We start from the raw sequence: 25,373 nt of genomic DNA on the forward strand, positions 1-25,373 counted from the left end.
ATTTTATTTTTGCTTTTCTTTCATTTACCAAAAGAGACATATCAAAAAATGTCTCTATGGCCAATGTCAGAGAAATTACGGCTAGTGTTCTCTTCTAGGATATTTATCATTTCAGGTCTCACATTTAGGTCTTTAATCCTTTATGAATTTATTTTTGTGTATGGTGTAAGAAAGTGGTCCAGTTTCTTTTGTATGTAGGTGTCCAGTTTCCCCAATACCATTTGTAGAAGAGGCTGTCTTTTTCCCATTGCATATTATTGTTTCTGTTGAAGATTAATTGACCACAGAAACATGGGCTTCTTTATGGGCTTTCTATTCTTTTCTATTGATCTATATGTTTGTATTTGTGTCAGTACAATACTGTTTTGATTATCACAGCTTTGTAATATAATATGAAGTCTGGAATTGTGATACCTCCAGCTTTGTTTTTCTTTTTTTGTTTGTTTGTTTATTTTTCTTAAGCTTGCTTTGGCTAGTCAGGGTCTTTTGTGATTTCATACACATTTTAGTATTGTTTGTTTTTGTTGTATCAGAAATGCTGTTGGTATTTTGAAAAGGATTGCATTAACTCTTTGGATCATTTTGGGTAATATGGACATTTTAACAGTCTTGGTTCTCCCAATCCATGAACATGGAATGTTTTTCATTTGTCATCTTTAGTTTCTTTCATCAGTTTTACATTTTTTGGAGTACATTTTTGCCTCTGGTTGTGTTTACATCGATGCAAATGGAACTGGAGGGTATTACGCTAAGTAAAATAAGTCAATCAGAGAAAGACAATTATCATATGGTTTCACTCATATGTGGAATACAAGAAATAGCACAGAGGATCATAGGGGAAGGGACAGAAAACTGCATGGGAAGAAATCAGAAAGGGAGACAAACCATGAAAGATTCTTGACACTGGGAAACAAACTGAGAGCTGCTGGAGGGGAGGTGGGTGGGTGGATGGAGAAACTGGGTGATGGGAATTAAAGAGGGCACGTGATGTGATGAGCACTCAGTGTTATACACAACTAATGAATTATTGAACATTATATCTGAAACCAATGATGTACTATATGTGGGTTATTTGAATCTAAATTTAGAAAAAGAGAAAATGAGAGAGGTGGCAGGTGACTTTCCCCACCACCACCCACATGATAAACACAGAATCACCTGTGAATGGAAGGGCTTTAGAGAAACATTTACTCTCAATTCAGGGCTCAGGGAAAATTTTGTTATGGATGTACATCTGGCCTGTGCACCCTAGGTGTAATGCCCAGCCTCACATCTCTGGCCACCATTGTGTCTCTACCACAGCTGTGCCAAGACAATGCCCTGCCCTGCCTTCTACTCCCAGCTGCCCCAGGACTCAGCCTTCAGACGCCAGAGCACTTATGGGGATCTGGCATAGGACCTTGCCCAACACAAATTTTGCTAACACCACTATTCTGCTCCCAAGTTCCCCAGTGGGCACACTCACTAAGGGCTAGCATGCTTAGTTCCCACTGACATCACAGAGAGCAACCTTATCCTACAATAAGCAGAGAATTAGTGCAGATGATTGCACTAAAAGTAAAAGTGACTCAGATACAACAGGGCACAAGCAACACCCATACTATACTCTCTCAAAGTGCCAGGTTCTGGTGAACAGGGGGCACTGTATTGAAAGAGAATCCAGGACCTCCTCTTTATGTAGTCACTACCTTAAAGAGAAGAAGACATAGCTGACTTTCTTGACACACAGGGATTAATACAGAGAGGGAGACAAACTCAGGAGACAGAGAAAATTATCCCAAATAAAAGAACAGGACAAGGCCATGGCCAGAGATCTAGGGAAAACAAATATAAGTAACATGCCTGATGGGGAATTTAAAGTAATGATCATAAGGATACTCACTAGACTTGACAAAAGAGTAGAATACATAAGGAGAGCATTAACACAGAGATAAGGAATAACATAGCAGAGATAAACAGCTCAATAAACAAAAAGAAACACATTTGATGAATGAATAGCAGGAGTGAATAGTAGGATGGAAGAAGCAGAGGAATGAACTAATGATCTAGAAGTCAGAGTAATGGAAAGTAAATTAAGCTGAACAAGAGAGAAAAGAAGAATTATACGGTGTGAGAATAAAAATATGGAACTCAGTGATTCCATCAAATGTAATAACATTAGCTTTATAGGAGTCCCAAAAGAAGAGAGAGAGAAGGGGCAGAAAATTTATTCAAATAAATAATAGCTGAAAACTTCCCTAAACTGGAGAAGGAAACAGACATCCAGATCCAGAAGGCACAGATAACTCCCACCAAAATCAACAAAATCAGGCCAACACCAAGATACGTTGTAGTTAAATTTGCAAAATAGAGGGATAAAGAAAAAAAAAAGTCTTAAAAGCACCATGACAAAAGTAGTTCTTAACTTATAAGGGAAAAGCCATAAGGGTAGCTGGTGACTTCTCAACAGAAACCTGGCAAGCCGGAGGAGAGTGGCATGACATATTCAAAGTGCTTAATGGGAAAAATTTGCAGCCAAGAATGCTTTATCCAGAAAGACTATCATTCAGAATAGGAGAGGTAAAGACTTTCCCAGACAAACAAAAACTAAAGGGGTTTGTAGCCACTAAGCCAGCCCTGCAAGAAATATTAAAGGGGACTCTGAGTGGAAAGAAGAGAAAAAAATGAGAGCATAAGAAGGTAAGAAAGGAGTAAAAATTAATATTTCTGTAAAAAATATCCATCAAGGTATTCACATAAAAAATATACAGAAAATATAATATATACCTACAAAATGGGTAGAAGAGAAAACCATGCATTCAAATACAAACAACCATGAACTTAATATGGGCTGCTATTTGAAAAAGAGATATACAAACATAATGGTAACCATATATCAAAACCCACTAATAAACATGCAAAGAATAAAGAGAAAGAAATCTAAATATATCACTAAAGAAAATCAGCAAAATGAGAGAAAAACAAGAAAAGATCAGAGAAAATCTTCAGAAACAATAAATGCTCTAATAAAAAGACAAAGTGTGACAGAGTGGATAAAAAAAAGAAAAAAAACAAGATCAATCCATATACAAAGACTCATTTTACCTAAAGACACCAGCAGATTGAAAGTGAGTAGAAGGAGAAATATCCATCATCCAAATGGATGACAAAAGAAAGTCAGAGTAGCAATACTTAACATCGGACAAAATAGACGTTAAAACGAAAACAGTAACAAGAACCAAAGAAGGACACTATATGATAATAAAAGGGAAAATCCAATAAGAGGATATAACAACTGTAAATATTTATCCACCCAGCATAGGAGAACTCATATATATAAAACAGTAAATAGCAAACAAAGGAAATCATTTGATAATACAATAATAATAGGGGACTTTAAGACCTCAATTAGATCAATGGACATATCATCTATGCAGAAAATCAACAAGGAAACAATGGCTTGGAATGGCACACTGGATGAGAAGGATTAACAGATACATTCAGAACATTCCATCCTAAAAAAGCAGAATGCACCTTCTTTTCAAGTGCACATGAAACATTCTTTCCAGAAAAGAGCTGATATTTGGCCACAAAACCAGCCTCAACAAATTCAAGAAGATCATAGTTTATACCATGCATCTTTTCTGACTACACCACTGTGAAACTACAAGTCAACCATAAGAAAAAATCTGGAAAGACCAGAAACATATGGAAGTTAAGTAACATGCTACTAAACAATGAATGGGTTAATAAGGAAATCAAAGGAGAAAAAAAAAGTGCATGGAAACAAATGAAAATGAAAGCATGATGGTCTAAAACCTCTGGGATGCAGCAAAAGTGTTTATAAGAGGGGAGTTTATAGGGGCATCTGGGTGGCTCAGTTAGTTAAGCATCTGCCTTCGGCTTAGGTCATGATCCCAGAGCCCCAGGATTGAGCCCCACATTGGGCTGCCTGCTCAGCAGGGAGTCTTCTTCTCCCTCTGCCCCTCTCTCTCACTCTCTGTCTCATTCTCAAATAAATAATTAGAATCTTAAAAAAAAAGGAGGGGAGTTTATATCAATACAAACCTACCTCAAGAAGAAAGAAAAATCTCAAATGAATAACCTAATCTTGCATCTAAAGGAGTTAGAAAAAGAAAAAAAAAAACAATTAAAACTTAAAACCCGCAGAAGGAAGGGAATAATGAAGATTATAGCAGAAATAAATGATACAGAAACAATAAAAAAACAGAAGAGATCAATGAAATAAGGAGCTTGTTTTATGAATAAGCCATTAAAATTTATAAATATCCAGCCAGATTTTTCGAGAGAGAGCTCAAATACTTAAAATCACAACTGAGAAAGGAGAAATAACAAACAATACCACAGAAATACAAACAATCATAAGAGAATATTATGAAAAAATATATACCCACAAATTGGACAACCTGGAAGAAATGGATGAATTCCTAGAAACATATAAACTACCAAACTGAAACAGAAAGAATGAGGAAATTTGAAAAGACGAATAACCAGCAAGGAAATTGTATCAATAATCAAAAACCTCCCAACAAACAAAAGTCCAGGGCCAGATGGATTCAAAGGCAAATTCTATCAAACATTTAAAGAAGACTTAATACCTATACTTTTCAAACTATTCCAAAAAATAAAAAAGGCTATTTGGACATTGCTGCTAAGAAAATTGGGGTGCATGTGCCCCTTCTTTTCACTACATCTGTATCATTGGGGTCAATACCTAGTAGTGCAATTGCTGGGTCTTAGGGCAAATCTATTGTTAACTTCTTGAGGAACCTCCATACTGTTTTCCAGAGTGGCTGAACCAGCTTGCATTCCCACGAACAATGTATGAGGGTTCCCCTTTCACCACATCCTCTCCAACATTTGTTGTTCCATGTCTTGTTAATCTTAGCAATTCTGACTGGTGTGAGGTGATATCTCATTGTGGTTTTAATTTGTATTTCACTGATGCAAAAATGCAGTTGAGCATTTTTTTCAGATGTCTGTTGGTCATTTGGATGTCTTCTTTGGAGAAATGTCTGTTCATATCTTCTGCCCATTTCTTTACTGGATTGTATGTTTTTTTGGGTGTTGAGTTTGATAAGTTCCTTACAGACCTTGGATACCAGCTTTTTATCTGATATGTCATTTGAAAATATCTTCTCCCATTCCATAGGCTGCCTTTTAGTTTTGTTGACTCTTTCCTTTGCTGTGCAAAACCTTTTAATCTTGAAGAAGTCCCTATAGTTCATCTTTGCTTTTGTTTCCTTTGCCTTTAGAGATGTGTCTTGAAAGAAGTTGCTGTAGCCAAGGTCAAAAAGGTTGCTTCCTGTTTTCTCCTCTAGGATTTTGATGGAGTCCTGTCTCACACTTAGGTCTTTCATCCATTTTGAGTTTATCTTTGTGTATGGTGTAAGATAATGGTCCAGTTTCATTCTTCTGCATGTGGCTGTCCAAGTTTCCCAGCAACATATGTTGAAGCCTGTCTTTTTTCCATTGCATAGTCTTCCCTGCTTTGTCAAAGATTAGTTGACCATAGAGTTTAGGGTCCATTTCTGGGTCTTCTATTCTGTTCCATGGATCTTTGTGTCTGTTTTTGTGCCAATACCATGGTGTCTTGATGATCACAGCTTTGTAATATAGCTTGAGTCAGACATTGTGATGCCCCCAGCTTTGGTTTTCCTTTTCAACATTCCTCTGGATATTCAGTCTTTTCTGGTTCCATGCAAATTTTAGGAATGCTTGTTCCAGCTCTGTGAAAAATGTCGATGGTATTTTGATAGGGATTGATTGAATGTGCAGATTGCTTTGGGTAGCATAGACATTTTAACAATATTTATTCTTCCAATCCATGAACATGGAATGCTTTTCCAACTCTTTGTGTCTTCCTCAATTTCTTTCATAAGTGTTCTGTAGTTTTTAGAGTATTGATCCTTTACCTCTTTGGTTAAGTTTATTCCTTAAACTTTTTTGGGTTTTGGTGCTATTATAAATGGGATCGAGTCCTTAATTTCTCTTTCTTCAGTCACATTGTGTATAGAATGCAATGATTTATATAATTGATTTTATATCCTGCCACGTTCCTGAATTGTTTTATGAGTTCTAGCAATTTTGGGGTGGAGTCTTTTGGGTTTTCCACATAAAGAATCATGTCATCAGTGAAGAGAGAGAGTTTGATTTCTTCCTTACCAATTTGAATGCCTTTTATTTCTTTTTGTTGTCTGATTGCTGAAGCTAGGACGTCTAATGATATGTTGAACAACAATGGTGAGAGTGGGCATCCCTGTCATGTTCGTGACCTTAGGGGAAATGCTCTCAGTTTTTCACTATTGAGAATGATATTCACTGTGGGATCTTCATAGATGGCTTTTATGGTATTGAGGCATGTTCCCACTATCCTTATACCTACAGAGTTTTAATCAAGAAAGGGTGCTCTTTTTGTCAAATGTTTTTTCTGCATCAATTGAGAGGATCAGGTGGTTCTTGTCTTTTGTTTTATTAATGTGATCTATCACATTGATCAATTTGTGAATGTTGAACCACCCTTGCATCTCAGGAATAAATCCCACTTAGTCGTGGTGAATAATCCTTTTAATGTACAATTGGATCCTATTAGTTTGTATGTTGGTGAGTACTTTGGCATCCATGTTCATCAAGGATATTAGTCTGTAATTCTCCTTTTTGATGGGGTCTTTGTCTGGTTTTGGGATCAGGGTAATGCTGGCCTCATAGAACGAGTTTGGAAGTTTTCCTTCTATTTCTATTTTTGAAACAGCTTCAGTAGAATAAGTATTATTTCTTCTTTAAATGTTTGGTAGAATTCTCCTGGGAAGCCATCTGGTCCTGGACTCTAGTTTTTTGGGAGGTTTTAAATTATTGCTTCAATTTCTTTGCTGTTTATTGGCTTATTCAGATTTTCTATTTCTTCCTATTTCAGTTTTGGTAGCTTATAAGTTTCCAGGAATTCATCCATTTCTCCAGATTGCCTAATTTGTGGCCATATAGTTGCTCATAATATGTTCTTAAAATTGTCTGTATTTCCTTGGTGTTGGTCATGATCTCTCCCCTTTCATTCATGATTTATTAATTTTGGTCCTTTCTCTTTTCTTTTGAATAAGTCTGGTTAGAAGTTTATCAATGTTATTAATTCTTTCAAAGAACCAACTTCTAGTTTTATTGATCCATTCTACTGTTTTTCTTTTTTCTATTTTATTGATTTCTGCTCTAATCTTTATTATTTCTCTTCTGCTTCATTTAAGCTTTAGTTGTTCTTTCTCCAGCTCCTTTAGGCATAAGGTTAGCTTGTGTATTTGAAATCTTTCTAATTTTTTTGAGATATGCTCTTATTGCAATGTACTTCTTTCTTAGGACCACCTTTGCTGTATGCCAAAGGTTTTGAACAGATGTATTTTCATTCTCATTAGTTTCCATGAATTTTTAAAATTCTTCTTTAATTTCCTGGTTGACCCTTTTATTCTTCCATAGGATGCTATTTAACCCCAAGTGTTTGAGAGTCTTCCAAATTTCCTCTTGTGTCTGAGTTCAAGTTTTAATGCATTGTGGTCTGAAAATATGCAGGGAATAATCCCAATCTTTTGGTATCAGTTGAGATCTGATTTGGACCCAGTATGTGATCTATTTTGGAGAAAGTTCCATGTGTTCTCGGGAAGAATGAGTATTCTGTTCTTTTACGATGGAATGTTCTGTATTTATCTGTGAAGTCCATCTGGTCCATTGTGTCATTCAAAGCCCTTGTTTCTTCGTTGATTTTCTGGTTAGATGATCTGTTCGTCGATGTGAATGGGGTGTTGAAGTCCCCTACTATTAAAGTATTATTATCAATGTGTTTCTTTACTTTGTTTATTAATTGGATTATATAATTGGCTTCTCCAATGTTGGGGGCATACATATTTACAATTGTTAGATCTTCTTGTTGGATAGACCCTTTAAGTATAGTGTTCCTCTTCATTTCTTTAAGTATAGTGTCCCTCTTTATTTCTTACTACAGTCTTTGGTTTAATATCTAATTTCTCTGATATGAGTATTGCAACCCCAGCTGTCTTTGAGGTGCATTATCATGGTAAATAATTCTCCATCCCCCCACTTTCAGTTTGGAGGTGTCTTTAGGTCTATGATGAGTCTCTTGTAGACAGCATATGGATGGGTCTTGCTTTTTTATCCAATCTGCTACCCTGTGTCTTTTGATTGAAACATTTAGCCCATTTACATTCAGAGTAACTATCAAAAGATATGAATTTAGTGCCATTGTAATTCCTTAAAGTTCCTGTTTCTGTAGATTTTCTCTTTCTTTCTGGTCTATGTTACTTTTGCCTCTCTCCTCATTTACAGCATCTCCCTTAATATTTTTTGCAGGGCTGGCTTGATGGTCATATATTCTTTCATTTTCTGTCTGTCCTGGAAGCCCTTTATCTCTCCTTCCATTCTGAATGACAGCCTTGCTTGGCTTCATATTCTTCTCATTTAGTACCCTGAATATATTATTCCAGCCCTTTCTTGTCTGCCAGGTTTCTGTTTATAGGTCTGTTGTCATTCTGGTATTCTTCTCTCTGTAGGTTAGGAGCCTCTTGTTTTGAGCTTCTTTCAGGATTCTCTTTCTCTAAAATTTGTAGGCTTCACTATTATATGTTGAGGTGTTGATGTATTTTTATTCTTTTTAGGAGGGGTCCCCTCTGCTTCTTGGACATGAATGCTTGTTTCCTCCCCCAGATTAGGGAAGTTCTCAGCTATGAATTACCCAAGTATAACTTCCGACCCCCTCTCTCTCTCTTCACCCTCACATTTCCAAATAATTCTGACATTGGTACATTTCATGGCATCATTAATTTCTCAAAGCCTTTGTTCATGGGCTATTAGTTGCTTTTCTCTTTTTCCCTCAACTTCCTTCCTGCCACCAGCCTATCTTCTAGATCACTTACTCTCTCTTCTGCCTCATTCACCCTCATTTTTAGAGCATCCAAATTAGACTGCATCTCCATTATAGCATTTTTAAATATGGCCTGATTAGATCTCATTTATGCACTAAGAGATTCTTTAGTGTTTTTTTTATGTTTTTTTTTTTTTCAAACCCAACTATTAACTTTATAATTGTTATCCTGGTTTCCATCTCTGACATCTAACTTATATCCTTATCAATTATATCTGTGCAGAGAATATTACCTCTGGTTCTTCCTTTTGTTGTGAATTCCTCCTTCTAGTAATTTTGCCCAGAGAAGAATGGGTGAGCCAGTGAGCAGAATCAAAATTATCAACCACAACCCAAGCAAAATACACACTAGACAAATCCAAAGAGATCAGAAACCAAAACAGAAAAGCAAGCAAAAACAAAACAAAAAAAGAAAAAGGAAAAAAAAAAAGGCAGGGGAGAGAGAATATAATCTCATAGGGTGGACAAACCAGGGTGATCCACTTGTTCCTGAGTGACTTTTGATCTCTGTGTTAGGAGACACTAAATCCCTTGGGCGCCTGGATGGCTCAGTTGGTTAAGCGACTGCCTTTGGCTCAGGTCATGATCCTGGAGTCCCAGGATCGAGTCCTGCATCGGGCTCCCTGCTCGGCAGGGAGTCTGCTTCTCCCTCTGACCCTCCCCCCTCTCATGCTCTCTCTATCTCATTCTCTCTCAAATGAATAAATAAAATCTTTAAAAAAAAAAAAGAAAAAAAAAAAAGAAGACACTAAATCCCAAAATTGCAAAGAAAGCAAACTTTATATATATACAAAACTAAAATTGAATAGAGTGAAAAGGTCAAAAAATGAAGAATATATCTATGAAATGTAGATGTAAAAATAAAAGTTAAAAAGTGACTTAAAAACAAAGTGTTGATAAAATAAGAAACTAGTTGAAAGGGGGGAAGAAAGAAAAAAGAAATGGAAAATTTTAGACTGAAAGATAAATGAATCATGTGAAAAATCCTCAAGTTCTATATACTATTTTCCCCCAGCGCCGGAGTTTTACAGTGTTGTGGGATCTGTAAACTTGTGCACCTGTTCTGGGGGAGGGGCCTGCTGTGCTGCTTCTCAGGTGTCTTTGTCTGGGCAGAGTTGCACCATCCCTTGCCAGGGGGTTGAGCTCAGTGTATGCTGGTCCTCTGTGTGGCTTTTGTTCCTTGTAGGTTTTCTGTGCCTCTTTAGAGGATCAAAATAAAAATGACCATGCCCTGATATCCAGCCCCAGACCCAAAAGATTGCAGTCCCCCTCTTCAGTAAACACTCTGGGACAGTCTTCACTTAAGTTTATGCCAAACTCTGCACACTCCTGAAGTGCGTGCCCACAACAATCTTCCCAGGGGGAGTCTGAGGGTCTCACATTACTGCCCTTTGTAGGGCCCTGGTGCTGAGAGCTTTCTTGGGATGGTGCACATACCTGCTCTGCCACTCCCAGGGGATGGTGGAGGGTCCCTGTGTTCCAGTCTGCTGCTTGGTGCCCAGGCAGAGAGTGGTCACCCAATTGGGCCCGGCTCACAGTTTATGGTGACTGAGCTGAGAGCCCTTATACCCACCTCCCTGGTTCACTGACAGTAACCAGTTCCCCCACCCCACTTCTTGGACACTTTACTGACTCAGGCACACCTGTTAGTTCTGTGACCCCTGGGATGCTGACACCACACTGACCCACCTAGAATTCTGCCCCTTTCATCCCCTAAGCCCCTTTCAGACAGGGATGTCTCTCACTGGAGCAGATTTCTAAGAGTTCTGATTTTGCCCTCTGGGGCTCTATTGCTTTCTGGTAGCTAGCTTATGGAGGCTCCCTCCCCTCTCTATTTATTTTCTGATATCTCCCCTCAGTTTCACTTCTCCAGCCCTCTTACCTTGCAAAAAGCAGTCACTATTCTACTTGTAGAGTTCCAGATATTTTTTCTTACATCTCAGGCTGAATTCATGGGTGTTCAGAAAGGTTTGATAGTTATCTAGCTAAATTCAAAGGACCAGATGAAATGAGGTCCTCTACTCTTCCACCATGTTGCATCCTCTCCAGCTCTCTCATTTTCAAAGAAGTCACCCAATATGCTACAAAATCAGTATGAACAGATCTGTCTCCTGTTTTCCCCCAGCATTTTGTAAACTGCATTTTCATGTTGCCTTTCCACAAAGGCTACTGTCCCTTTATGGGCAGCAGCCCAACTATCACTCACCCTTCTTTTTCATCTAGTGCTGAGGCACTGACTTTTTAAAGCTCCAGGCTCCAAGTCCCACTGGTTTTACAAACTCACAGAATTCAGTCTCTGGTTTTTACTGCTAAATGTTATAAGGATTAGTCTTCCCCCTATCAGCTCTCTGGTGCAAGGGCCTATTTCTCTAACCTTTCTGCGTGTAGCTCACTTCCTTTTGTGGGTAGTCTCCCTCCATCTTTCTGACCTTCTTAACCTGTAAGATGCAGCATCTTTTATATATTTAGTTGTGGAAGGTTTTTATTTGTTTGTTTCCTGCCAATCTCTGGATTGTTCTCCAATTTATTGACATGGAAATGGATGATATCTAGTTGTAAATATGGGATGGGGTGAGCTCAAGGTCCTCTTATTCTGTCATCTTTCCACACTGCTCTCTCCTCATTAACTCTTACTTAAACTAGTTCAGTACTTTAAAAAATACATCCAGATCCCATCACAAAACTTGGATTTTGTTTCATATCTTCCTCTAAATACCTGACCTATGACAGTTTGCTGTGAGACCATTTCTTCATTTTCAAAAAGAAGAGATTGAGCTAGATAGCTCTTAAATATCTTTGTAGTGCTTCATATTTTGATTCTTTACTACCTTAATATTGCTTTCTGAATTTGCTCACTGATTTTTTTCTTCAATGATATTGTACAGATAGCATCTGGTTGAAAAAATGAATAGATATTGGAACTTTCTATTTTTTCTATGAATTAAAAATATGAGGGGACTCTTGCTCACTAATTGCCTTAGTGTCATTGTATGAGACACTTTTTTTCTGGAATTCCCTGTCTATAAGAAATTTTGTTGACTCTTATTTTTCACAGAGTACAAATCCATTTATTATTACAAAATCCACTACCACACTTCCAATAATTAAACAACTACTAGTTCAGTAATTATCATAGTCAGGATCCAGTTCTGAATTGCTGGTCAGAGTAGCTGATGTAAATTCTTGAAACTTCTCCTGAAACATTTTTTGTTATGAGGCACTCAGACCTGGCAGTCCTAATCAGGGTCCTTTGATTGGTTTAAATCACTGCCATCATATTTTCTGCCCAGAGTTACTGTTTGTTGTTGGACAGGCCATTGGGGGACTGGAATTCTGTAAAACTAAGTGTAGCAAGAAAATTTCTGGGATCATCTATATTATATAATGTAAAAATGTATATCATCAATTCTGAGACTAAAGCAATTTCTTTCAGATTTTTTTTTGCCATGATTAATAGACAAGCTAATGTGGTGAAAATTTACTTCACTTGGAGTTTTCCATGCTTTGTAAAGTGTATAGAGTGGCAAAATAGAACCTTAGTGATTCTCTCAAACATACACAATTACATGTTCTAGGCTGCATTTCCCCTTATACCTTTAATAAGGAATTCACCCTACCCCTTAGAATCAGATTCTTCTAATAATGGCACTTAAATTTTCTGTTTGCCACAACCAATATGTGTCTTCTTTTCCTTGATTTGCATTTGCATGGGAGAATGGATTTCACTGAATTCTAAAACACTGTGTTTTAAATCTGCCAGTTTTTTCCCCCTTTTTTGCCCATGGCATCAGTGCACCAATATATGGCTATGAATTTAGACAGTATATACAAATAATCAAGGTGAATTCATTAGACATTTTGGAAGGAATTGTTGGAATATGGCTTGCCGTTCTATTTTTAGTACCCATTTCCTTATATATCTTTATAGTACTGCCTGATATAGACTTCCTAAGAGAAATAATTTCAAACTTAAGCACTCACATTTTCTGTTTGAGTTTTTTATTTCTACCTCTTTGTACCATTATACAGACTTTTAAAAAAGTAATTGCCTTATATATTATTTAAATATTTTATTTAAACTCAATTTAGTTAACATATAGTGTATTGTTGGTTTCAGGGTTAGAATTTAGTGATTCATCAGTTGCATATAACATCCAATGCTCATTACATCAAATGCCCTCCTTAATGCCTCTCACCCAATACCTCATCCCCCCACCCACCTCCCCTCCAACAAATCTCAGTTTGTTTCCTATAGTTAAGAGTCTCTTATGGTTTGCCTCCTCTTTTTAGCTTAATTTATTTTTCCTTCCCTTCCCCTATGTTCATCAGTTTTATTTCTTAAATTCCACATATGAGTGAAATTATATGGTATTTGTCTTTCTCTGATTTATTTCACTTAGCATAATACCCTCTAGTTCTATCCACATTGTTATATGTAACTTAGCATAGTACCCTCTAGTTCTATCCACATTGTTGTAAATGACAAGATCTCATTCTTTTTGATGGCTGAGTAATATTCTATGGTATATATATACCATACCTTCTTTATTCATTCATCTGTTGATGGACATCTGGACTTTTTCCATATTTTGGTTATTGTGGACATTGCTGCTATAAACACTGGGGTGCATTATATTATATTAATACAAAAAATGTTATTATACTATGGGAGCTGGCATATTTTCAGGGGTTACATGCCATGTTTTCATTTATTTGGTCCCTCAATGTATAAGCATGAGAAAGGTAAAATAGAGAAAGACAATCTGAAATCATTTTTTCCCTCCTCTCTTCCCCTTCCTTCCAAGGAAATTCTGACAGGGAAGACAGCTCATCCTTTAGCAAAGTCCCAACAATACATTCACTAGAAAGTAATTCCTTCAAGTATTTCACAGTGCTTCCTCTGAAAATGTTATTTTAGATAGAATTTGACAATCATTTAATGAGTTTTTTTAGATTTTTAAGATGAAGTAAAAAACAGGAGTTCAAAATTACTTTGTTAAAGAATATTATACATAAATTAGACATAGGTTTTCTTTTGGCTTGTTCTATGCAGCATAGATCTGTTAAAGAAATGTATCCAGCTTTCAATTACATTAAGAAATCGTCCACATTTTAAAAGGGATGGTTCTGGTTTTAGGTATAACAGCTGCAGCAATGGCTGAGGCAATGAAACTGCAGAAGATGAAGCTTATGGCAATGAACACTCTTCAGGGAAAAGGAAGCCAAAATGGGACTGAATCAGAGCCTGATGATCTTAATTCTAATACTGGTGAGTGTCTTCAGGACTATAAGGCAGTGACTCTTACTAATGTACTCTGAGTCTGGAGAGAGGAGGGATGAGGGGGAGGGGAGAGAATAATTTGTATACTTTGATTTTGAGCAGGAATTGCAGAAGGATGCTTAACCTTACTTCTAACTAGTACGGTGAAACTATAAAGCCATTACAAGTCAGAATTACATTTCAGGAAACAATCAGTTTATCTTCATTACTTTTTGTAGTGGAATTAATTACTAATTTTTATAGTGTTAGCTATTTTACCTTCTGTCTGTGAAAGGTTGTCCCCTTCAGTTTCACCCCTTCTTACTTCACCTTTCTCTCAACAACCTACCACTGAGAGGCAGTTCTGAAAATCCACGTTGGCTCATCTGCAGTCACTTTAGGTGGACTACCATCTCCTTAGCTAAGTAAGGTGCTGGCATACTCAGGTCATTCGCAGGGGCTAACAAAAAGAGGTAGAACAAGGAGAAAGCAAAGGAAAAAAAGATAGAATAAAGGAAGAGAAGAGAAAGATGCCTGTGGAGTGGAATATCCCCTACCTTCTTGCTACTTGTTTTTTCTCCTTTACCTCTGATAATTTTACTTTAGTTTTGCTCATAAGACCACTCCTCAGATCTCTTTTGGAAGTAACTTGGGTTATAAATATCAACATACATTAATGGATGTATAAATAAATAAATAAATAAATAAATAAATAAATATGGTTTAATTTTATTGGGAAATAAGAAAGGGCAACCAAAGATAGTCTTAGGAACCATAAGTTTCTGATCTAATTCTGCAGCTGAATTTAATATAATGTGATAGGCAGATTGGTAACAGTCTTATCTCTCTTCTTTTAGGCTCCTAGAAGTTCAAGCATGGTGGGACCTTATTTTAGAGGAAAAAAAGTGGGGGTAATTAAAGAGGGAAATAACTGACTGAGATGAGTATTATAAAATACTCCGACTTTAATACAGTATAGCTCTCCTCATCTAAAATTGAAATGTTCACAGCGAATTATAGAGTAAGATTTGGGCTTCAACCAGTGCTCACAGCAGCAAATCAATGGAAAAATGTATTCATTTATTGAATTTGTAGCAACTGTAAGCAACACATAGATAATACTAAAATTAATACTAAACAAAGAATAACAACAGTAAGCAATTACCAGTTATTATGTACTAAGTTTCCATGTTTGTTTTTTAGTTTCAAACATTTTTTTTATTTAGATATAATTGACATATAACACTGTGTAAGTTTAAAGTGTATAATGTGTTGATTTGTTACACTTATCTATTGTAATATGATACCACCACAGTGTTATCTAACACCACCATCACATCACATTATTTTTTGTGGTGAGAACCTGTAAGATCTAGTCTCTTAGCAACTTTCAAGTGTATAATACAATATTGTTAACTATAATCTCAATGTTGTGCAGCATTTATTCATCTATCTCCTTTGTTAACCCATTTAATTCTTACCAAATTTCCAGAAAAAAAAAAAGGTATTTTCAATGCTTCATCTTGCAGATAAGGAAACAGAGGCATAGTGTGGTTCAGCTTTGCTCATAGTCCCAAAGCTAGTAAGTGGCAGAGGTATGTTTCAATCCCATGTCTGGTTAAGTCCAAAGTCTGTTTTATTCACATTCTTTCTCCTCTTTAATGCTCTTGTGTAGCAGAAATTTTATTTAATCAAACCCTTCAAATAAAAGTTGTTTTTATGATGAGGATACACTGATAAACTGATTATCAGTTTCCTAGTCCTAACACCTCTTACCTCATACTGGCTTTCAAATCTTAGAGTGTCTTAGAAGTGACCATCATTTGACAGGAAGCCTCTTGTATATCAAAATATTTTGTAACAGTAACAATTAATGGGAGTTCAAGCAGCAATTTCTGTCATGTTTTTCTTAGATATACCAGTTTATGAAAAAACTGTACAAAATTTCTAAGTTATTACTTTATAACAAGATAATAAAGACATTTTGAGAGATGCACTGATGATGTAATTTTTAACTTAGTAAGTAGTTAATTTTCCTGGTTAAATATAATCTGTGCTAACTCCATTTATCCATCATTGTGATAAAATAAAGTATTAGGTTTCCATTTGTATATAATGTTATACTTGGTGCTATAGAAATGAAAGTAGAGTAGTCACTGTGTTTGACCTTGCAGATTGCAATCTATCCTTATCTTGATGTAATGAAGGTAAGCAGATATAAAAAATAATTATAAAGATGATGATAATAATACATATTTATATGAAGTCCCTGAGATTTTCAAAGTCTATAAATGAGCACTGCTGCCATGGGTGTATATGCACACTAGATTGTGTTATTGGGAGCGATCCCCTCGGCCATAACTTCCTCTCATGGGGTATTGGAGAACAGGTAGACTTCAGCAGTCTTTTCCACTGAGGACTCTAGCAGCTCTCACTGCCACCACAGACAACCACAGATTTGTCTGTCAAAGAACCTCACAGTCTTTGCCAATGGTGATCTCAGCTGATGGAATTGTACAAAGTCAACACTCCTGTGCCTTCCCCATTCCTAGATCTGGAGCTGCCATTGCACTCTCCTAGAACCAGAGCTGCCACACCCTACACAGCCAATATCTTTGAACCCACCTGCATGTGAAGATATTTCCCTACTGAAGTGAGTCCATAAAGTCTGAAAGAGGTACCTACTGCCTCAAATGTGCAGACAGCAATGCAAAGTCATATAGAACATGAACAATCAATAAAACACCACCCAAAAGGAACAATTTTTTTTTTTACTAAACTGACCCCAAAGAAATGGAGAAGTCAAATAATAATTATACAATTATATAATAATTGTTTTAAGAAAGCTGAATGAATTATAAGAGAACACAATAACTCAAGGAAATCAGGAAAACAATATGAGTTAAACAAAGAGAAGTCAATAAGAGAATGTGGCAGAAATTCTGGAGTTGAAGAATACAATGAAAGAAACAGAAAATACAGTAGAAACTTCAGTATCAGACACAATCAATCAGGAGAAGAAACTGCGAACTTGAAGATAGGTCATTTGAAAATTTCCAGTCAGAGGAGAAACAGGAAAAAAATGAAATAGAGGAAAGTAAGCCTACAGGATTTACAGAATATCAAGATGTATTGTTTCCCTTGCACTGATATATGCATTATGGGAGTTCCATGGGGAGAAAGAAGAGAGAAAGGGGAAAAATTGGCTTATTTAAAGAAATAATTACTGAAAAATTTCCAAATCTAGGGAGGGAAATTGACATCCAGGTTAATGAAGCTCAATAATTCTCAAATATGATCAATCCAAAGAAGACTACACTGAGATACATTATAATCAAATTGTCAGAGATCAAGGACAGAGAGATAATTTGAAAGTATCAAGGAAAAAATCAATTTGTTACATATGAAGAAACTACCATAAGACTATAAGTAGATTTCTTAGCAGAAATTTTGCAGTCCAGAAGAGAATGGGATGATATATTTAAAGTACTAAAAGAAAGAAACTTCACACCAAAAATACAATAACTGGAAAAAATATATTTTGAAAATATAAAAGAAGAAATAAAGTTTTTCCCAGATAAACAAAATCTGAAGGAGTTCATCACCATTAGAATTCCCTTACAAGACATGCTTAAGGGGGTTCTTAAAATAAAATGAAAACACAATAAAAACAGCAGTGTTAAATCATAGGAATACATAAATATCACTAGTAAAGGTAAATGTATAGATAAATACAGATTAATGTAACACTGTAATGGTGCATAAATAATTTTTAACTCTAATATAAAAATTAAAAGATAAAAATTTGTTAAATGAATACACAATATAAAAGGAAGCAGTTTCTGACTACAAAAACAAAAAGGGTGTGTGGGAAAGTAGAAGTGGAGAGTTTTTGTATGCAATAGAAGTTAAATTGTTCAACAATTCATTAGTTGAACACTACATCAAAAACTAATGATGTACTATATGCTGGCTAACTGAACATAAAAAAAAAGAAGTTAAATTGTAATCTAGTTAAAATAAAAATTTTATTGAAGTGCAAGGCAATTGAGTAGTTGCTAAACACTAGAGAGCTCTGTAAGTAATGTGAGAGACCAATCAACCCAGGTAGTGAGAGAGCAACTCAGGAAGAAAGGGACCAACTGAGTCTGGGTCCAGCATTGAGCATCTATGATTTGTTTTTAACTCACTTTTTCTTATGGGTTGAATTGTGTCTCTTAAAAAGATATATTGAAATCCTAAACCCCAACACCTCAGAATGTGAACTTGTTTAGAAACAGCATCATTGCAGGGGCCCTCTGCGTTGCTCAGTCAGTTAAGGACCTGCCTTCAGCTCAGGTCATGATCAGAGGGTCCTGCATCAGGGTCCCTGCTCATCAGGGAGTCTGCTTCTCTCTCTAAAAAAAATTAAATAAATGAAATAAAAATAAAATAAAAATTTTAAGTATGTATTGTATACAAGTCCATGTTAAGCAGAAAGTAGAAAGCTATAATAGATATAAAAAAGATAAAGAGAAAAGAATCAAAGCAAATCACTATCAAAACAACTCAGCAAATAACAAAGGAAGGCATCAATAGCAAAGAATGACAGGGGCTCCTAGGTGGCTCAGTCGTTAAGCGTCTGCCTTCAGCTCAGGTCACGATCTCAGGGTCCTGGGATTGAGCCCCACATCCGGCTCCATGCTCTGCAGGAAGCCTGCTTCTCCCTCTCCCTCTGCCCCTGCTTGTGTTCCCTCTCTCGCTGTGTCTCTCTCTGTCAAATAAATAAATAAAATCTTAAAAAAAAATAGCAAAGAATGACAAAGCAAGTTTAAACGAAAAAAGTATTAACAAAATGGCAAGAATAACGCATTAGTTATTAATTACTTAAATGTAAATGGATTAAACTAACCAATTAAAATGCACCAAGTGGCTTAAAGGATTAAAAAAAAATCCCGTCACGTGGGATTTTATTCTAGGGATGCAAGGGTGGTTCAATATAAACAAATCAACCAATGTGATACATCACATTAACAAAAGAAAGGATAAAAACCATATGACCGGGGCGCCTGGGTGGCTCAGTTGGTTAAGCGACTGCCTTCGGCTCAGGTCATGATCCTGGAGTCCCTGGATCAAGTCCCGCATCGGGCTCCCTGCTCAGCAGGGAGTCTGCTTCTCCCTCTGACCCTCCACCCTCTCATGTTCTCTGTCTCTCATTGTCTCTCTCGCAAATAAATAAAATCTTAAGAAAAAAAAATTAAAAAAAAAAAAAAAAACATATGACCATGTCAATAGATGCACAAAAAGCATTTGACAGAGTACAATATCCATTCATTGTATAGACCCTCAACAAAATAGGCTTAAAGGGAACACATCTCAACATAATAAAGGCCATATATGAAAACCCACAGCTAACACCTTACTCAATGGTGAAAAACAGAGCTTTTCCTCTAAGATCAGGAACAAGACAAGGATGTCCACTCTCCGTTTTTATTCAATATAGTACTGTAAGTCTTAGCCCCAGCAATCAAACAAGAAAAAGAAATAAAAGGCATCCAAATTGGTAAGGAATAAATAAAACTTTCACGTGACAGATGACATGATTTTTTGCAGATGACACGACACCGTATATAGAAAACCCTAATGATTCCACTTAACAACAACAACAAAACTACTAGAACATATAAATGAATTCAGTAAAGTTGCAATACACAATAATAGAATTCTGTTGCATTTCTATACATTAATAATGAAATAGTAAAAAGATAAATTAAGAAATAATCCCATATAAAATTGCACCAAAAATAATAAAATATCTGGGGATAAACTTAACCTTCTTAGGTGAAAGATCTGTACTCCCAAAACTAGAAAACATTAATGAAAGATATTGAAGATAACACAAGCAAATGGAAAGATATTTCATGCTCATGGATAGCAAGAACAAATACCGTTAAAATGTCCATACTACCAAAGGCAATCTACACATTTAATGCAAACCCTATCAAAATGCCAACAACATTTTTGACAGAAGTAGAACATATAGACTTCTGGGGAAAATGGTGTAGCAGGAGGACCCTAAGCTTACCTTGTCCCATGAATACAACTAGACAACACCCAGATCAGTGTAAATAACCCAGAGAACAACATGAAGACTGGCAGAACAAACTCTACAACCAAATGGAGAGAAGAGGTCACATCAAAGAGGGTAGGAAGAGTGAAGACACAGTCGGGAGCTAAATGAACTTGTGGGCGATTTCTGGGAGGAGCCATGGATTCAGAGAGGGGAGAGACACAGACCCTCACACTAGGGAGCTCACACAGGGAGGAAAATCCCCATAGCATTGGCTCTAAAAACCAGAGGGGCTGACTTTCATGAGTTCCTATGGCAGCAGGAATTAAAGCCTGGAATATTAAAAATTAATAGGCTCGGCTCTGGGAGAGCCAGAGGAAACTGAGTTCCTGCCTCTAAAGAGACAGCACAAAAACTGCCTATGAGATACAGCATAGAAGTAGTAACTTGAAAAACACCTAGAATATATGGGACAGATATTTACTAATATCAGAGCATGGTCCTAAATTGACAGTTTGCATTGGGAGACTCTTGCAGGAACAAAGGAGTTGGCAGGCTCCATTTCCCTCCCCTACCCCCAGCATATACACACTGCCACCTGTGGGAACTAGCACCGCATAAGCATTCACATTGTAACTTAGTTACACTTCACCACATCCCCTACCGGGGCCTGACTCAGTACCAGTGCTATGGGTCCCTCCCCCAGAAGACCTGTACAAACATTGCCAACACCACATCTCCCAACTGTATGCTTTGTGGGGCCTCAGGCCCCCGGCAGTGGCCAGTCACCATCTGCTGATGATGCCACAACTTGTTAAAATTGTGAGCCCCACTCATGAATTTTGTGAATCAGACCCCAGCTAACCCAGGTCTTGATAGTGGTGGCATGATCATTATGGAACAAGACTGGTGTACAAAACTTACAGGCATTGTGCAGCCCATCCACACTCAATTTGCAGAGCATCCTTCAGCTGCCCCAGGCTCTGCAGCAGTTGTGCATTGTCTATGGAAGATGACAGGTGCACAAAATGTGTGGACACTGTGTGCCCTGCCTGAGTGGCCCCAGCTGGCCCCAGTGAACATACACAGCAGCTGTGAGTACCCTGTGGAAGAGGACCAGTGCACAAAACTAGCTGGCACAGTGAGCTCCATCTGTGTACACTTTGCAGAGCAGACCAGGCTGGCCCTGGTATCCACACCAGAGACATACCCTTTCTGGCAATGGACCAGCACCACCTCATTAAAAGTGTAAATCCTATCCACTACTTTCAATAGCAGAAGATATAGCTGAATTTTCCTAACTCAGAGAAACAGACACACAGAGAAATAGACAAAATGAGGAGACAGAGGAATATTTCCCAAATGACAGAACAGGACAAAACCACAGCAAGATCCCTAAGTGAAATTGAGATAAGTAATATGTCTGATAGAGAATTTAAACTAATAATCATAAGAGGAGGGAAGAGAGAAGATAGTGGAGGAGTAGGAGGAACCTAAGCTCATCTTGTCCTATGAACACAATAAGATAACTATCAAATCATTCTAAATACCCCAGAAATTAACCTGAAGACTGACAGAATAAACTCAAAATCTAAAGGGAGCGAAGAAGACACATTGAAGAAAGTAGGAAGTGCAGAGACATAGTTTAGGGAGGAAACAGATAGCAGGTGCTGAGGAGGGGTGGGAGCCATGGTCACAGAGAAGGGTGAGAGATAGAGGAGCACACAGGAGAACACACAAGGAGAACATTTTCCCAAAGCCATTGGCTGGGAAAACAAGAGGGGCTGATTTTTGTGAGTTCTTGCAACCCACAGGGCTTAAAGACTGGAGTTTTAAACATCAGAGGACATATCTGGGGTAGAGCCCTGAGGGTATTGCCCTACTCCTGGAGAGAAAGCAGGCAAATAACCTGGGTGCAGAAGCCATGGAAACAGTTATCTGAAGTATGCCTGGGGCACATACTGGGGAGACTATTCTCTCTGTTGGAGTGCATCCCTGAGAGGAAGCATTCCAGAAGTCTCTCTAGGGACAAAGGAGCTGGCCAGTATCATTTCTATCCCCTGCCCCTAGCATAAAGCAGGAGCCACCTACAGAACCAATGTAGCACCCTCAATGGTTGCCTAACTTGCTTAAGTACCACACCCCTGTGCTCTGGCTGGACTGCCTTTCCCAGTCAAGATTGCTTCATTCCCAGTGCAGTAGGTCCTGTCACCAAAAATCCAGCAGAAACCCCTGCCTACACCATGTCTCCTGACCAGACAGTTCTGCAGGACTTCAGTTCTAGTGAAAGTAGTATCAGTTCTCATTCCACAAGCAGACAAGAGCATACTTAATTAAAAAGTCTCCACATTATAGCCAAGGATCAAACACTGCCTACTTCAGTAAATGAGAAACTCTGAAACAACTGTCCTGAAGGATAGAACAGCCAAAACACAACAACAGTGTACATGCAACACATAACAAACACAATTCCCGAAACACCAAGCCCTGGAAACTATATGACCTCTTTTTCATAAAGATATTACTCTCACAAAAAAGACACATAATGGGCTTTTCTAACACACAGAAGACAGAAACTTAGACAAAATGCCAAGATGGAGGAATTCATCCCAAATGAAACAAGAGATCTAAGTGAAAGAGATATAAGTAACATGCCTGATGGAGAATTTAAAGCAACAATCATAAGGATACTCACTGGGATTGATAAAAGAATGGAGACTTCAGGGAAGTCCTTACCACAGAGATAAAAGTGTTAAAAAATAAATATTCAGAAATGATAAATGTGATAACTGAGTTTAGAAACAGGCTTGATGCAAAGGACACAAGGCTGGTAGAAGCAGAGGAATAAATAGTGATATAGAAGATAAAATAATGGAGGATAATAGCTGAACAATAGAGAGAAAGAAAAAATATGGAATACAAGAATAGCCTTAGGGAACTCAGTGACCTCATCAAACGTAATAACATTCATATTATAGGAGTCCCAGAGGAAGAAGAGAGAGACAAGGGGACACAAAATTTATTTGAGGAAAAAAGTAGCTGAAAAATTCCTAATCAGAGGAAGGAAACACACATCCAAATCCAGGTGGCACAGAGAACTCCCATCAAAATCCACAAAAGCAGACCCACAACAAAACATATGGTAATTAAATTTGCAAAATATATTAATAAAGAAAAAAATCTTAAAAGCTACAAGGCAAAGAAGTCCTTAACTTACAAGGGAAGACACATAAGGCTAGCTGGAGATTTCTCAACAAAAACTTGGAAAGCCAGATGGGAGGGGCATAATATATTCAAAGCGCTGACTAGGAAAATCTGCAGCCAAGAATGCTCTATTCAGCAAGGCTATAATTTATAATAAAAGGAGAGATCAAGAGTTTCCCGGACACAAAAAACTAAAGGAGTTCATGCCCACTAAACCAGCCCTGCAGGAAATATTAAAAGGACCCTTTGAGTGGAAAGGAAAGACCAAAAGTGACAAAGACAAGAGGGGAACAGAGAAAATCTCCAGAAACAATGACAAAACAAGTAATAAAAGGACATTAAATACATATCTATAAATACTTACTTTGAATGTTGGGGCCCCTGGGTTGTTCAGTTGTTTAAGTGTCCAACTCTTGATTTTTGCTCAAGTTATGATCTCAGGGTCATGGGATTGAGTCCCAGGTTGAGCTCTGTGCTGAGTGTGGAGCTGCTTAAGATTCTCTCTCTCCATTGTGAAGATGTCAATGCTACCTAGAGCAATCTACACATTCAATGCAATCCCCATCAAAATACCATCCACTTTTTTCAAAGAAATGGAACAAATAATCCTAAAATTTGTATGGAAGCAGAAAAGACCCCAAATAGCCAGAGGAATGTTGAAAAAGAAAAGCAAAGCCGGCGGCATCACAATTCCGGACTTCCAGCTCTATTACAAAGCTGTCATCATCAAGACAGCATGGTACTGGCACAAAAACAGACACATAGATCAATGGAACAGAATAGAGAGCCCAGAAATGGACCCTCAACTATATGGTCAACTCATCTTTGACAAAGCAGGAAAGAATGTCCAATGGAACAAAGACAGTCTCTTCAACAAATGGTGTTGGGAAAATTGGGATAGCCACCTGCAGAAGAATGAAACTGGACCATTTCCTTATACCACACACAAAAATAGACTCCAAATGGTTGAAAGACCTCAATGTGAGACAGGAGTCCATCAAAATGCTAAAGGAGAACACAGGCAGCAACCTCTTTGACCTCAGCTGAAGCAACTTCTTCCTAGAAACATCGCCAAAGGCAAGGGAAGCAAGGGCAAAAATGAACTATTGGGACTTCATCAAGATAAAAAGCTTTTGCAAAGCAAAGGAAACAGTCAACAAAACCAAAACACAACCGACAGAATGGGAGAAGATATTTGCAAATGACATATCAGATAAAGGGCTAGTATCCAAAATCTATAAAGAACTCATCAAACTCAACACCCAAAGAACAAAGAATCCAATCAAGAAATGGGCAGAAGACATGAACAGACATTTTTCCAAAGAAGACATCCAAATGGCCAACAGACACATGAAAAAGTGCTCAATATCGCTCACCATCAGGGAAATCCAAATCAAAACCTCAATGAGATACCACCTCACACCAGTCAGAATGGCTAAAATTAACAAGTCAGGAAACGACAGATGTTGGCGGGGATGCGGAGAAAGGGGAACCCTCCTACACTGTTGGTGGGAATGCAAGCTGGTGCAGCCACTCTGGAAAACAGTATGGAGGTTCCTCAAAAAGTTGAAAATAGGGCTACCATATGATCCAGCAATTGCACTACTGGGTATTTACCCCAAAGATACAAAAGTAGGGATCCGAAGGGGTACGTGCACCCCGATGTTTATAGCAGCAATGTCCACAATAGCCAAACTGTGGAAAGAGCCAAGATGTCCATTGACAGATGAATGGATAAAGAAGAAGTGGTATATATATACAATGGAATATTATGCAGCCATCAAAAGGAATGAGGTCTTGCCATTTGCAACGACGTGGATGGAACTGGAGGGTATTATGTTGAGTGAAATAAGTCAAACAGAGAAAGACATGTATCATATGATCTCACTGATATGAGGAATTCTTAATTACAGGAAACAAACTGAGGGTTGCTGGAGTGG

The 25,373-nt window shown here is 37.5% G+C and overlaps 1 protein-coding gene across 1 annotated transcript in view; it reads left to right on the top strand.

The window, feature by feature from the left end:
- Nucleotides 1–25,373, top strand: part of DACH2 (dachshund family transcription factor 2) — a 373,931-nt gene that overhangs the window by 95,002 nt on the left and 253,556 nt on the right. Inside the window, exon 2 of the mRNA XM_035028825.1 lies at nt 14,058–14,189. Within this exon, the coding sequence (XP_034884716.1) occupies nt 14,058–14,189 (132 nt within the window). The remainder of the gene's footprint in view (nt 1–14,057; nt 14,190–25,373) is intronic.

The sequence above is a fragment of the Mirounga leonina genome, unplaced genomic scaffold (genome assembly GCF_011800145.1).
Source record: "Mirounga leonina isolate KUSES-001 unplaced genomic scaffold, KU_Mleo_1.0 Mir_204, whole genome shotgun sequence".
Lineage (NCBI taxonomy): Eukaryota > Metazoa > Chordata > Mammalia > Carnivora > Phocidae > Mirounga > Mirounga leonina.